The 14,827-nt window shown below is 45.6% G+C and overlaps 2 protein-coding genes across 2 annotated transcripts; one reads left to right on the plus strand and one right to left on the minus strand.

Moving 5' to 3' along the window:
- Positions 1-460: 460 nt before the first annotated feature.
- Positions 461-1,408, plus strand: LOC128725228 (rutC family protein UK114). The gene is made up of 3 exons (XM_053818953.1): positions 461-592; positions 665-894; positions 1,118-1,408. The coding sequence occupies exons 1-3, from the start codon at positions 528-530 to the stop codon at positions 1,234-1,236; spliced, it is 414 nt and encodes a 137-aa protein (XP_053674928.1). The 5' UTR covers positions 461-527; the 3' UTR covers positions 1,237-1,408.
- A 2,728-nt stretch (positions 1,409-4,136) lies between these two features.
- Positions 4,137-11,629, minus strand: LOC128726879 (uncharacterized). Its single transcript, XM_053820721.1, has 3 exons — positions 11,503-11,629; positions 4,460-5,033; positions 4,137-4,186 (listed from the first exon to the last, which is right to left on the minus strand). Exons 1-3 carry the CDS (start codon positions 11,627-11,629, stop codon positions 4,180-4,182), a joined length of 708 nt encoding a protein of 235 aa, XP_053676696.1. The 3' UTR covers positions 4,137-4,179.
- Positions 11,630-14,827: the final 3,198 nt, after the last annotated feature.

The following is a 14,827-nucleotide window of genomic DNA, read 5'->3' on the forward strand; positions in this document are numbered from 1 at the left end:
CTTTAATTTATGCAACCAAGCATCAAGAATGCAGTTGTTTTGAGCGCTTAAGCAGTGATCGACACACACACCAGAACACTGACGATCGTGCAGGGCTACTCGCAGTATTGTGAAGCCTCTGATTTGACCATTCTTGTCAAAATAATTCCTTACGCAGTGTTATCATCCTGGCCAACAAAATCGTTTACCAAAAACGCCAGAAATAGATAAACGGCAGTTAAACGGCGGATAGAAGCACATTGTCCGATGTTCCATCAGCCCCTTTAACAAACCAACAAACCCCAAACGCATATATGTAAGTGGATGCGGCACACCCCAATCACAAATCCAACCAAACAGAGTGCCTCATGCACATGACAACATCCCCTTGCCGGGTCGCATTATCAGTCACGATTGGCCCCAAACCAAGCGATCGTATCTCAAGTACCGTCGAGAAGCAACAACGAAGCCCTACGGAAGGAAGGTGTTCTCGTCAGTCTCGCCAGTGCTTCAATCACAACCAGTTCACACAGGAAGCCCTACTCATCATGTCGTCGATCGTACGCAAAGTGATCTCCACCAAAAAGTGCCCAAAAGCGGTCGCCCCATACAGGTACGTGCAGATCGCTCCGTACGATCGTCGATCGCATAATTTCGCCTAACTTTTTCCTTTCAACTTTTGCAGCCAAGCGATCGTTGCCGATCGTACGGTGTACTGTTCCGGCGTGCTCGGTATGGAACTGGACACCTTGAAGCTGGTTCCAGGTGGTGCTGGAGCTCAAACGGCGAAAGCACTCGAGCATCTGACCACTTTGTTGGCTGAGGCGGGTTCCGGCATTGATAAGGTTGTCAAAACGACCGTCCTGTTGGGTGATATGAACGATTACGCCGTCGTCAACGAGGAGTACAAGAAAGGTATGGGAAGTTTTCGGGCAGCTTGTGGCCGCTGTTGATAAGAGTTGTTGTTTGTGGGGTTTCTTCCCGCATGAGTGCTGGCATGACTTCATATTCGCCTAATCTTTGCCTTCTGCTCGATGCTGTTGCCCTGTTAAACGGAAGTCTAAATATGCTAATGTTGTTGCATCGTTTAACGTGTTTCGCTTTCCCGGGGATGGGTGTGTGTGTGTGTTTTTTGCAGTGTTTAGCAGCAGTTTTCCGGCTCGGACGTGCTTCGGTGGAATGAAGCTGCCCCTTGGTGCCGCCGTTGAGATTGAAGCGATCGCATTGACCGGTCCGGTGGTGAATATTTCCGAATGACTAGATGCGAAAATGTAGCACCCATTTAGCGTTCGATCGGAAGCGAATGGTGCGCATGTTAATGTGGTGTGTGAAATGCGTTAATTGCCCGCATCCCTATGGGGTACGAGTTGGCAACAGACGGTACTCTGAGCGCATCTCTGAGCCTTGTGAATGATAATAAATGGTAAATAGGTCGAAATTTGGTGTATTTTTTGGTACCAACTGGCCGCAAAACTGGCTTGTTAACATCACACCGAATCAATTAAGATAAGAGTGTGAAAAAACACCCATCTCCTTTGAATTATCTTGGCAACAAGCAATCTGATTTATGAGAAAAGAAATATATTATTAGCAGAGAGTAGATAACGAAACCATCAGCCTGATAATAAGCCAGAGTGTTTTAATCACACAACTCGCGAACGAATTCGTATACCTTTTGCAGTTCCCGAAATAATTTAGCTTAGGTTTACAGATCAATTTCCAAGGACGAATATTCAAAAAATAATCAAACGAAAATCGAATGTTTAATTTTTCCTTTTAAAAATACGTCAGCTAACAGTGTGTGATATTATTTTTGCAAACTTTCACACAACTATGTAGCGCAATGAGTAGAATTAGATACACTCTCCTAACTACTCACCTGCCCGTTGTAAAGTACCATATTGACCTCAGCCCGAACGGTGGTTAAACATTAACTAACTTGCTTTAAAGAAACACACACACACGCACCCTTCGTTCACCTGGCGGCCTGTCCTTAACGAACGCCACTCCATTTCCCTTTTATTGATTCGATCGTGCGGGCGAAGGTCGCGACCCTAATCTACTGACCGTCGTTTATTAATGCAGTAATGCCCGCTTCGCATGTTCCTTTGACACTGAGTGGTTCCTTTCGCGGAAAGAGAGCTAAATTTCGTTTGTTTAAAATGTTCCCAACACGTGCGCGATACACGCCTCTAGGGAGATTCGGCCACTAACGATGGCAGTGTCGAGTTTTGGGGGGGCGTTTTCGAACGAAGCATGAGCCTACTTCCGTTCGTTGGCATTTGTACCGTTTTACAGGGTGTCAGAGGACCCACTGGAACTGTCGTCACACTGAAGTAACCGTCTCAGTTTCGCGTTGTTCAACAACAACATCTGCAGTGCGTCTTCACCATCACTGCCCTGGTTCGTCACACGTTGCAGGTAGTCTTGAAGTTTCTCTAGGGCCGTTTTTTGCTGCTTATCGTCCTTCGATCGCTCGGTACCGTCGTCAACAGGATCTACTCCCTCTCGATCTTCGGCAATTCGATCTGCCTGCTCAAGGGCGCGAAGTTCCTGCAGAAGTTCCTCACAGATACGTTCTTCCTCCTCGGCGTCGTATGACACATCCCGGAAGGAGGTGTTCCTAAGCGTCTTTGTCGACTCCTCATTCTCAGTGGTCTCGATCACATCAAGCGATCGCATTCTTCGATAACTTGCACCTTCCATGGGTGGCTCTCGATCGACAAAGCCATCAAGTGATTGGAATCGCATTAAAGCCCGCAATCGAACGGCTGGAGGGATGTCCTGAAGCATGATCGCTTGATCGTCGGTTCGATCACACGATACCGATTGCTGTCGTCGAAGGACCCCATTCGGTAGCCTTCGTTGGATGGTTCTTTGGCTTAAATCCTCCTCATCCGAATCGCTATCCCCGTCACAATCGATGGACGCTTTACTGAGCAACTCAACCACCTGATCTGGGTTGCGTTCGAGCTGCCGAACCATGCTGATGTCCTCATCCACCCGTTCCTCGATGTCACTGAGAATGATGGAGTTCAGCTTAAAGATGAACCGTTGCACACGTTCGGAAGCTGCAGTTGAAGGTGGAGGAGCTCGGGTGACACTGTTTGGCCGTCGAACTGGCGTCCGACCGGGTGTTAGTATTGATGTCGCCTTCAGGACCTCAGACCGGAAGTGTTCCTCGTTGCTGCTCAAGGATTCACCATCGATCGAGGTTTGTGCCGGGTGCCAAGTTGCGTCTCGGCTGTGTTGGGGATTTGTTTTATCGTCCAATTGTTCGACCGTTCCGTACGTCCAAGAACCAACACGAACGAGGAGGAGGAATTTGATAACATCATTAATCATGCATTTTTGGGAAAAAAAAACACCCGGGAAAAAGGGCAACCACACAACCGGACATCGCCGGCAGCGAGGCCAATGCGGTGAAATAAATTGGTTTCTTTTCTTATCGATAGCGAGCGATCAATGGGGGAGGTTTGATTACAGTGAGGGATTACTTGAAATTCATTAAAAACACATTAAAGTTAAAGCATGTCACGGTCGTGTAGCATGTATGAATGATCCAGGAAGGCGATTTTTACTAGTCGTATGGCTGCTGAATTATGATTTCAAACGAAACGGGTTAGATATGTAGAGCAAGATAAAGGTCAAACTGAGCTATAAAGCGGGAATTATGTAGGAAATCCTAGAAAGCGGAATATGTTTGTCTATGTTACCCATAGGGCATATTAAAAATATTAAAATCTAGCTTGAACATAAGTATGATAATAAAATTTACACTTCATTTACAGGGGTTCGATTTATTTGTACAATACGATATAGCCTTCGAAATTATGTCATCATGTTATGTACAGCTGCATCATGTTTTTGTAATGTAAAATAATAAACCCAACCCTTACGTCTCCTGCAGCATAAAAGCGCCATTTTCTTTACATCATTATTCACACCCAGCATCACACGCGGTTAAATTCCTAAATAACGATACATTTATTTTCAAACATTCCTTTTTACAATTACTTACACTAGGGCAGGCTTATTTACAGTAATCCTGGTTTCTTTTGCTTTGATTTTCACACATAAACACACAAACACACAATGATCGGACATTATGAAACGGGAATGAAACGCATTGATGGTACAGTACCGATCAGGGTACGGGTTTTTGTTTTGCTCTTATCACCCTCGTAGTTTGAACTGAAATTATATGCTTTTGGGAAAAAAAAGAAACAAAATATCGTTGCGCCAATTATTACACAATGTACAGCAGGTGAAAAACAGGTCGATTAATGCTACTGAATGGTTGAATTCGGGAAGGTACACATAATAACTGTAAATAACGCGAAGGATTCCTCCGGATCGGCGACTCATAAGGTGTGAGAGTTTACAATTATGGGGTTGAAGGGTTGAATGGAAAAAAACCAGTAATGTTGTGAGACGCACAAAAGGAAAGACGGTGCCATGGTTCTTCTACCGTACTCACACGTCGGGTTTGGGGTCTGCTGTTGCAGGTGTACCACCCATCGCCGGCATCATCCCTTCATCACTGGCGGCGGGTACGGTCAAGGTGTTGAGGGTTGCCTTGGGGGAATCGGGCGTAGGACCGGCCAGTATCCGCTCGATCTCGGGCTCTGGTGAAGTAGTTTTCAAACTATCAATCGAGCGGCTCGGCGAGCGTGCCGTGTTACCTTCCAGATTAAGGATCTCGATCGTACCGTCCTCGGAGGAGGTGATGCGTGTCGTCATCTCGATGCCGGTTTCGGCGTCTCGCAGTAGGTCCTCCGTTTCCTTCATGAGATCGTCTGCCATGCGGTCGGTGTCGTCACCGAAGCTTTGTGCCTTTGTGAGCAGGTCGTTCTTCATGTTCTCCATCAGCTCGGTGTCCTCGACGCTGTTCTGTTTCGAGCCCTTCAGCCGGATGATCTGATAGTCGCCGTTTTCGTCCGCCGGTGCGTCGTCCTCGTTGACGTGGTCCGATTTGTCCTTTTTGCCACCGAGCACGTTTTCTATCTCGTGCGTGACATTTTGGACGGCTTCCTTCACGTGTTCCCCGACGTCTGTGGAGACGGAAAATAAATGGAAATGTTTGAAAAAAAAAACTGTGATAAAATGAGATATCTCTAATGGTTTGTGATACATTCTTGACAACAACAGAATTCTTGACGGTTGATAAAACATCATAAAGGGAAACGTTTACCAAACGCTTCCCCGGGACCGCTGGTTGTTGCGTTGGTGACCTTTTCCGTGAGGGTTGTTGGGAAAACAACCAATACAGTCAAACGCAGCAACCCGAGTCAAACGCCAAATGGCAACGCGCGGCCCGGACGCAATAAATAAGTGAGCCGTCCTTTTTACGCTCGTCATCTAGCAGGCGGCGAACGGTTGCAACGGGCGCAACACATGTTTCGGGCTCGGAAGGGATATGCATAAATCTTGGGCTTGTCCCATAGCCGGCTTTAGTAACCGCGGGTCAGCAACAATGAGGAACTGGCGGAATAAAAGTAGCAGTTACTCTTAGTGGCTCCGTTGGGGGTCACTTGCCTTCCAGAGGGACAACGCGACGTGAGTTACATTAATTAGCATTCTAGCAGCCGACCGGGAAAACGCCTGGGAGTCGTCCTTGGTCGAGGGTGTAAAAAAAAACTGAATGCATGTTCGTTGCTTTTGGGAGCTTTTTTTTTTGCTCGTCAAGCGTCTTTTACGAAAGCATACCACTCTCGTTTGGGTATGTGCATAAAATGCATTCGCTTTCGTTTATAATGCAACCATGGTATAGCAAGCATTCGAGAGACTTTACCACACAAAAAGCTACCGCCATGAACCATACTTGGTGCGCAAAATGTCGGTAAACGAGCAGAGAGCTGACCAAAGATTTGTGGCAAGTTTGGTTAGAAAGATGGAGTAAATGTGCACACTGTGTGTTTTGCTACCCCTATGGCGGAATGAAGAGAATGTAGGGTAGGACATGGATTTAACCACATAGCTTTCTTTTGCACCTTTGTGGTTTTTGGTTGAAGCTAGTTGAAGCTAAATGAGCAACACAGGAGGCCCAAATAGTTGGAATAATTGGTACGAAAAAAGGTTACGGAAAATAGTTGCAACTAATTAGAAGCAATAAAGGTTCAGAAAGTGGGTAATCAAATGGTGTTTACTCTTAACACTATTGTACGGAGATATGATTTTAATTTTCTGTGATTTGAGTTCTTTGACTGCTGCTTGAAGTAGTTGATTTCTCATACCAAATACATTAGATTCATAACCGAGTCAGCCCGGGATAAGGCTCTCTGCGGCGGCTGTTGGGAGGAAATGCCTTTCAGTTCACAAATAATTATTAAAATCTAAATACGGCCAGGCCGTTCTTAAATAAATAACAATAAACTAGATTCATAACGAGCGAAAACCGCTTGCACTCAATCGGTTTTTGAAAATGTTCATAGCTTTTCAAAACGATCACTCTCTTTTTTAAGAGAGCTTTGCTCCAGAGATGTAGCTCGCTGCGCAAAATAATTGCACCGAACGATAAATGCCCGCTTTTGTGAACGAAATGAATTATTTGTTCTCGAAAGGTGACCAACAAAATGGCAGGAAATTATACTACAAGTACGTACAATTGCAACCGGTGCAAGCCGCATCCGGTCACTACCAGGTGGGCATAATTTTTCCTGCACCCTTGCATTCAAGCTGTCGATGAGGATTTCGCTTTCCTTCGCTCGTTAGACCGGTTTGTAGGCCGGTCGGTGCGCTCATTAGAGGCTCGTCGCTCGTTGACCTTTCATTTTACTACCAGAGCGAGGAGAGGTCGCACTAAAAGCCTGTTGCTGCAAACGAATGGTAAACATCACGCTCGAAGGGAAGCAACAATGTTGCGCTCCTAATCGTGTTAAGACTGCAGTGGCGCCAGGAGAAAGAAGAAACGCTGATCATAGCCACGTTGTGTTTGTTAATTAAGTCTTGTTTACAGCGCAAGTGGATGTTTAAGAGCAATTTTCAAAGGCTGAAAAAATGCCGTTGAGCTGTTCTTCATAGCTTATAATTTATTTCTTACAACTAAAATTTATTCTAAGATTATTCATAATGTTTTACAACGCTGCGTACAAAATGACGGAGTGCAAAGGAATGTTACATAAAATACCGTTGTGCAAGATTGATAACGAATCTGAAACCATTTATTATTAAAGTAAAAGCATCAGCTTCTTGCGTAATTGCAGTAAATATAAGTCGTAGATTCGACCTCGATAGTGTCAAAATGTTACAGCTGCGTTTGTCAGCTGTTGGCGTTTGCCGGGAAGAGCTCAGTTTATGGCCTACTAGATGAATGCATGTGTCAGAAGTGATCATTAAATTTGATGTGCCTTTCAATTCACGCCGTAGGCTATTGGTGGGTTGAAAGAAAAACCACCATCACGAAGGCACGTTGAACTGCCTTGACCCCGTGCGGCAAGGACATTCATTAAGACCGCGACGAAGGAAGCGAAAGTGGGTAGTGAGCAACGTTGGAGCTAAAACATGCATAAGGAACACGTGTCCCGAGTGAACTGTCCGTTTGGGAAAATGTTTTTGTCTCACCGAGTGAACGAACGGGTGGGAAAAAGATTGATAACCCAACTCCCATTCGAAGGAGAGAAGTCGAAAGAAGAACAAACGCGCGACTTGTTGGGCTAGCCGATCGATACCAATTAATGGGTTGTATGATGCAGCGTTCGAAGTACGGTCGTTACATTTCGGGGTTGGATATCCAAGGACACCCCGCAGGGCATCAGCTGTGGTCGTTCTGTGGCGGATAAAGGCTATCGGGTATAAAGGTGCGACCATCTGATATTCCTTGCACCCGAAGGTCAGTCGTGTTTCTTTCTCGTTCATTTACAGAATCTTAAACAGACCACCCATGGCTCTTTGGCAGACGACGGGGGATTTTCTTTTTTGTTTTTGTTTTGCTTCTGCCCAGGACCTCCTGTTATGACCGTAACCTGCGAGAGGTGTTGAAAGTAACGTCTTGCATATTTCAAACACTTAACGGCTGGGCGTGGCGGGACAAAAATTCAATTACCGACCGGGTCGCCGAAGGATCGTCGCGGCGATAACTCCATTATGCGATGCGCCGTCTTCTGTGTGCAGCGTTCTGCTTCGCACCGGCCCCGATTTGCGCCGTTCTCGATTGCGGTCCGCTTGTTTTGTTTGAGGGCTCATTGTTTATTTATTGTTCATGCGCCAACTGGGAATCGGATATTATTGCTCGTTCCCAGGGACACGCCTTTATGGTGGTATAAAGGAGTAAAGGAGCACCAAAGGGAGGATGGGAAAAACAATTGATAGAATTATGACAAATCAGGGGATGAATAATTTGTTTCGGGCCGGCTTTTTTACGACTCCGTTGGGAGCAAGCTTTGAGGTAGCTTTATAAGTATAGTTTTCCTGTGTTAATGTTTTCCTTCAAACCACCGTGTTATTCAATTTAATGAATTATAAGAACGAAACACTGGGCGGCTTCTGTTTGGTGACTAATTTTGCTCATTTGAAACATCGACACTTCAGCTGACATTTTGTCCGTGGCAGCTAATAATGAATTTACAAAACAGCCCCGATACAACGACAAAAAAGCAAGCTCAAAAAACATCTCCCGGCCTTGAACTTTGGTCTGCGTTGTTAAAAGTGAACCGTTAGACAATAACAAACCAACCACCCTCGTCCGGTAAATGAGCAGTCGAAGAAAGGAAAACACCCAAACGAAGGAAAACGGCCACACTGGAGGCACTTCGAAAGTACACAAACCGGCACAATAAACAATTTACGCGCCAAAGACGCCACGGCAACCGACGAAAGCAACGAAACAACATAGGAAAAGGTGAAATCGATGCCACTGTTTCAATTGTACGAGCGACCGGAAGGGAATCGAGAAAAGTGAACGAGAAAAGCGAAACTGTCGTCTATTGGGAGAATCAAACCAAACTCTCGGGGGCTGAAGTAAAAAAAAAATAAACTACCCACAAAAAAGCTCGGGCAAAAGCTCGACGAAGGAACCACAAAAAAACCGAACGGAAACAACGACCAATATTGAGGAAGCTCATTAATTATTCATGATTTCTCGTCTCTGTCAAGGTAGCGCCATGAAATGTGAGGCGGGAAATGTAAGGCACGTGCACGCGTGTGTGGGTGTGTTGTGTATGTGCGCTTGAATGGGTGTTTGATGTTTTTTCCTCTCATTAACTTTGATGTCTCGTTCCGTGCTTTGTGGGGGGATTTATTTAAAGAAACTGGGGTTCTCCCTTCATCCGGTTCTTTCTTGCCTTAGGTGGGTGGACAACCCGGTCGAAAGTGTCCCTAAGTTGGGTGGGTTGGGTCACGGAGAGTGGGCTGTACTGGCGTAAGAGGTGGCGGAATGTCGGCGAAACCATTAGTACGTCTGAGCCGAGGATCGAAACTGGCCATTATCGTAGTGCGGTGAATTATTGCGTCTCGCATCTTCGAGCAGAGTGGTGCTATTTATAATTTTCGCGCCACCCATTGGTGAACTTTTATCGAGAAATTGTGCTTTTTTGTTACATTACGAGTAACTTCTTTGTTATTGCAGTCCAATCGAAGCAAGTAAAAAAGGTTGATGAGAATAACAGAGAAGCTTACATTAGGAATGATGGATGGGCTAGATTTTTTTTTCGTTTAATTAGACCATGTTTCAACGCTGTAGGTATCGTTTTTTCTTCGTAATACAATGGAGTACACCTTTAAAAGGATACAATGCTAACCACTATTGCCATCTTTCTTAATATAGATCTGTGGGTGTAATAAAATGCCAATCTAAAACGCCCCTCCCGTGATTGGGTGACAGTTTTTTTGTCCATTAGATGTCGTCCTCCCACCGTGGGGTGCCAAAATGAACGTAAAACGATAGTAAAAAAGGCAAAATAAAATAAAAACCCCCAAACGTGAACTGTGAAACTCGCCGTTAACGATAGCGCGTAGCGTGTACAAATCAAGCCATGAATAAAATTAAGATATGCATCAATGCTTAGATTGATGGTTAGCCTTCCGCGTCGAGTGAGAGTAGCAGAGGGATTCCACCAAACGGTATGTAAGCAAGTGGAGCTTTAGCCGCTGGTATGCTGGGAAAAATTCAGACACATTCAGACGTGGCGCCGTCCGATTCCAAGGGGGAATGCACTCGGAGTAAGGCAGCTGGAGGACGCGGTCCAACCGGAGAAGGTTCGCTCTGAAAACACGCTAGAAAACACTTTCCGATGGGTTCGTGCCGGGCGCGGAAAGATGGTGAAAATTCGTTGATTTGGTGGTGAATTCACGCGAGCGGAATCGGGAGTGGTTTTGGAAAAAAACGTTGACCTTTTTCACGGAGGGATAATGTTGTTTGAGTTTTTTTGTTTTGCAGCAAGCCACTTCATCCTACACGAGGTCAGTTTGCGTTGGGAATCGTTATTTGCCATGTTGAAATCCGTACCGTTTTCTCAGTAAGCCCGACCGCAAGCGGAAACGGTTGCACACGCCAAAAAAAAACCGAAGCCCGCAATTCCGTTGAAAGTCCCATAAGCAATCCATTTAGGGCGTTTCTTGTAATGGGTGAATTTTAGGCAATTCGCACGAGCCGCGGGAAAATCACTATCGATCGGGAATGTGTTTGCGCGCCGGAACGTGCGCTAGCGTCCCGCACATTCGTGGCAATGGAGGCGCATGGTGGTTGACGAACGCCACGCGATGGAGGCGCATGGTGCCTGATAGCGTAATAGAGTTTATTGCCCGTAATGATGTGCCCATTTGTGTTGGGAATGGAATTTTCGATTGTACCGAGCCCACCGACGGTGCATGTGAAAGTGAGTGGCTGAGCTAACAATGAATGTGTGCCATCGCGCACCCGTCCCTCGGTTGACGTGGACGTGGAGGGTATAAATAGGCATGTCAGTCAACACACGGCCCAATTGTTTGAACAGCGAATCCCACCGAAGTGTGTATGTTTTAACGGAGAAAGCCCTAGTGGGGAAGATATGTGTTTGATTAGATGGTGGGCCGGTGTGGCAGCTCGGTATTGCCACGTTCTCGATCGTAGATAATAGCTTTTCGCGTGGATTTCAGAATATAATTTATAGCATAAGCCGCGTGTTCCTCGACAGTTTTGTTAACACAAGATCTTCACGTTGTTTGCTTGCAATTATCGTGCGAAATCAATCATTGCTATGCAAAATTATCTTTGATCATCATTCTTTGTCTCAGCAGAGGCCACGTTGTTCGTGGAATGGATTATTCGTCTTGAAATGAACATCAAAGCAGCGGATTAGAATGTCCACTCAACTATATTATTGAAAAGCTATTGAAGCTGTAGTAGTAGTTCAGCATCATTCCTTGAGTGTGTTTTTAAACTCGATAGAGAACATTCAACTCGTTTAGTAAATATGACAAACCACTCAGCAAGCTCCCCGAATTTCATTCAATTTCAAATCCCTGCACTTCCGTAGCGCTCTCTTCTGTTCTAAAACACTAAATTGAAATCAACGACTGCACGTTGTATTAATTAAGCTCGCTTACCATGCATCGCCGCTTCACCAGCATGCAGCACATCGTTTGCGGTTTTTGCAGCGGCTTCCTTGGCCGACTCAACGACTCCCCCAGGACCTCCACCGTTGATGAGAGGCGAACTGCTAGCACAACCCATTTTCACTGCCGAAAAACGTTCGCGATTCGCTTCTAAGCTCGCTTTCTCTCTCTCTCTTTCTTTCACCTTTCACCCGTAAAGGACGAGTCCACGCTACTCACTTAACGGACACACTTTTCGAGTTCTCGCAGGACGATTGGAGCCACTGATAAATTGCACTTCACTTTTGGGGTGAAACTTTGAGCCACCGCGCAGCGAGAAACTAGAGCGCCAGAAACAAGGAACGTTGACTTAGCTAATTGTCTGCCATTACTGCACCGCGTAGCTGGGCGTGCCGTAGAGGGTGATGCACCAGTAGATTGATTCTTACAGCTGCATCGGTGCCACGGCGTCTGTTCTTTGGAAATGATTTCACTCCGGCTTTCGGTCAAACTTTCCCTCACTGGATTTCCTAATTAATACGGCTGCTCCAACGAGGGTGATGTGGCCGCGAGTAAGTAATGAGCGGAACCGAACAGGGGTGGTTGTTTGCGTGCACTGAAAGGACTCCTTTTTCGCTCTAGTCCGATTCGTCTGTTATTAGAGTTGAGGGCAAGTTTCCTCCAGCATTCTTCCAATGCGCGTCCCCGAGGCGGAAAGTTTGGCTTCCTTTTGACCTGTGAGAGACAAAAGTAGATTCGATTTTAGTTCAAGTCTCTTCGGAACAGAGTGCAACAAAAGTGACTCTTGGAAAGAAAAGTTACAAGTTCACCGTTACCGAACCGAGGGTGCAACTTTCTTGGCCAGATAGAAGATAAAGTTCTTTTGTTATTTGATTGATTGGAATTGAATATTACTCTGCGTTTGTTTTGACAGTTTTTTCTAGCGCTTTACGAACGAGAAGGAATCAATATTTTTGTTTAACGATACGCAATATTCTCAACGGCTGCTTGAATATAGTTCATAAACTCATATGGAGTGTAAAATGATCGTTTTGAATTATCATCCATCCGCTATCAAGCGTGCCCTATTCTAGATGATGACAAATGATACGGGTTTTTGAAGTGATTTGACAAAAAAACATTTTTCCTTCAACCTAATAGCTTGAGTATCGTATCGGAGATTTACACATTTTTATTTACCCATTTCCGAGGAGTTTCATTTATCCGCCCAGTCATGTCGCAACTTGAAAATTGCCAGTCATACGAGATTCGGGAGCGATCTCTTTTGATAGAGCTCAATATTACTGAGCTTTGGGTCCTGGCTCAGAATAGCCCTTGAAGTAGTGCCACAACGGAATTGCTTCAAGCTGTTGTACCTGTCTAATCGCTTTGGTGCTTTTTTCAATTTAAAATTCAAACAGCACTACTTTAAGCGTGTGTTTCATGCCTGTTGTATTCATCGGCGAGGTTTTAGCTAAACACGAAACCATGAATTATGCACAGCTCTTTTCATTCCAAGCCAGCGGAATGGTCCAGAAAATGGGTTTGAATAACGTCCCGGGGGTCATTCGAAGCCAAACCGCTGATGGAATTCGATCGTTCCCATTATCTTAACGGAATCGCGGTTCGAGGGAACTAGGTGAAATGGGCACCAGGAAACATGGTACCACTAGCGGGTCCAAAAAGTGTTAGTGAATAATTTTCGGACCATAAATTACACCTTCACCACCCCCCCAAAAACGCCCCAGGAAGTGTAACACAATGCGAATGCATGCACAAAATCGCGGGCACCCTTGATTACAGGGAACCCTAACCTATCCCTTAACAGCTTACTTTTTTTTGGGGTCAACCTACCCGAAGGGTTTCCTGTGACCCGAAATGAGTAAGCCCCACCCCGGGGAGCGGGACATTTAGCCGAGGGCCAGCTAAAACTCGCGAACGAAATTGCTTTCCGTCCCATTGAGCGCAGTGTGGGGAGGAATAAATTGCTCCCTCGGGCGAGTCGGCGCGTAGAACTGTACGTAACCCAGTTTGGACCATGCGATTACCTGTTTTCCCTGCACCAGTTGGCCGTTTGTTCGAGGCACTCTTTTCAAATGCAAACAGGCGGCTTACATTGACGAGACCGAGGTGATTTTTACTTCACTTTACACGCGTTTTACAGCCGAATGCATGCAGCACTTCGTTTCGTTTGAGCCGCACGATCGATCGGTTTAGTTTATCGTCCCGATCCGCTCAGTTGCAGACACACTGTTTCACTTAATCACCCGACGGGAGTCTTAGCTGCTTCGGAGGTCCTAGCGCTTGTTACCGTCTCGGCTGGCGGTTACAACAAAACTGACCAAAGTCCAGACCCCACCGAAATCCGGAAGGTTCCGAATGGGCGCGTTAGGACTCGCAAACGACGCCTCGCGTGTTTGATGGAGTTTTTCCCTCTCTGCTTCATTTTCCCTTAGCCACATTTCCCAACCTACAGACTGGGGGGTCTCTTTATGAACAGGAAAAAAGCCCCATTGGTCATCGCCGTCGCTTCGTTTGTGGTAGTTAGTGGAAGTTTGTGTTGTGTTGGAAGGAAGCGTTCGCTCAGCCAGGCCATTTTTCTTACCTCACCTGTACCCAGTGGTCGCGTCGTTTCCTCCACCGAGGTGGCTTCTATTTTAAGCATTTGTGTTAGGACCCCTTCGGCCCGGTTCGTCTGGCGTCTGGAGTGTAGCCTGCATGTTCCTGGGTATGTGTGGTGTTGACTGTTGATGTATGGGGGTCTGTACCAGCACGACGGTACAAGCCAATCATATAATTATACCTCACCGTGCAGTGGTTCCTTTGATTGTGGTTTCTCGCTGCTGGACTGAGCTTCAGATATATCATACAACCCTTAGGGGTAAATAAACCTACATAAATTAAATAGATTATGAAAAAAATATTACACAGTTGCATGTAAGGTGTGACAAACAACATTGTTGAGTTGGATTTCTTAAGTCTCGATCTAAATCTTTTAACATAATGAATTTTATTTTATTTTAACACTTCTGAATAAATTGTTTTGTTGTACTTATTATCTTTTTTTGAAACTTTTTCGTCATGATTTCAATTTGATTAAAGCTAAACGCAAATTTTATTATGCTTTTCCGTTGTTAAATGAACTGCAAATAGCACCTCCTTCGTAAGGGTTAAGTCGAGCCTCAAACGCGACCTGCTAATCAGTTTTTCGACAGCCCCAATTTTGTCTGAAGCTGTTGTAGGTCGCGAAGCTCGTGTTCATTCCCCTCGCCAAACATCAAACTGTTGAAGAAATGGTCCAAGTCGTAAAGCTTGCCGCTTTCGAGAGGCGAAGAAG

This window comes from Anopheles nili, chromosome 3, assembly GCF_943737925.1.
Source record: "Anopheles nili chromosome 3, idAnoNiliSN_F5_01, whole genome shotgun sequence".
NCBI classification, from domain to species: Eukaryota; Metazoa; Arthropoda; class Insecta; order Diptera; family Culicidae; genus Anopheles; species Anopheles nili.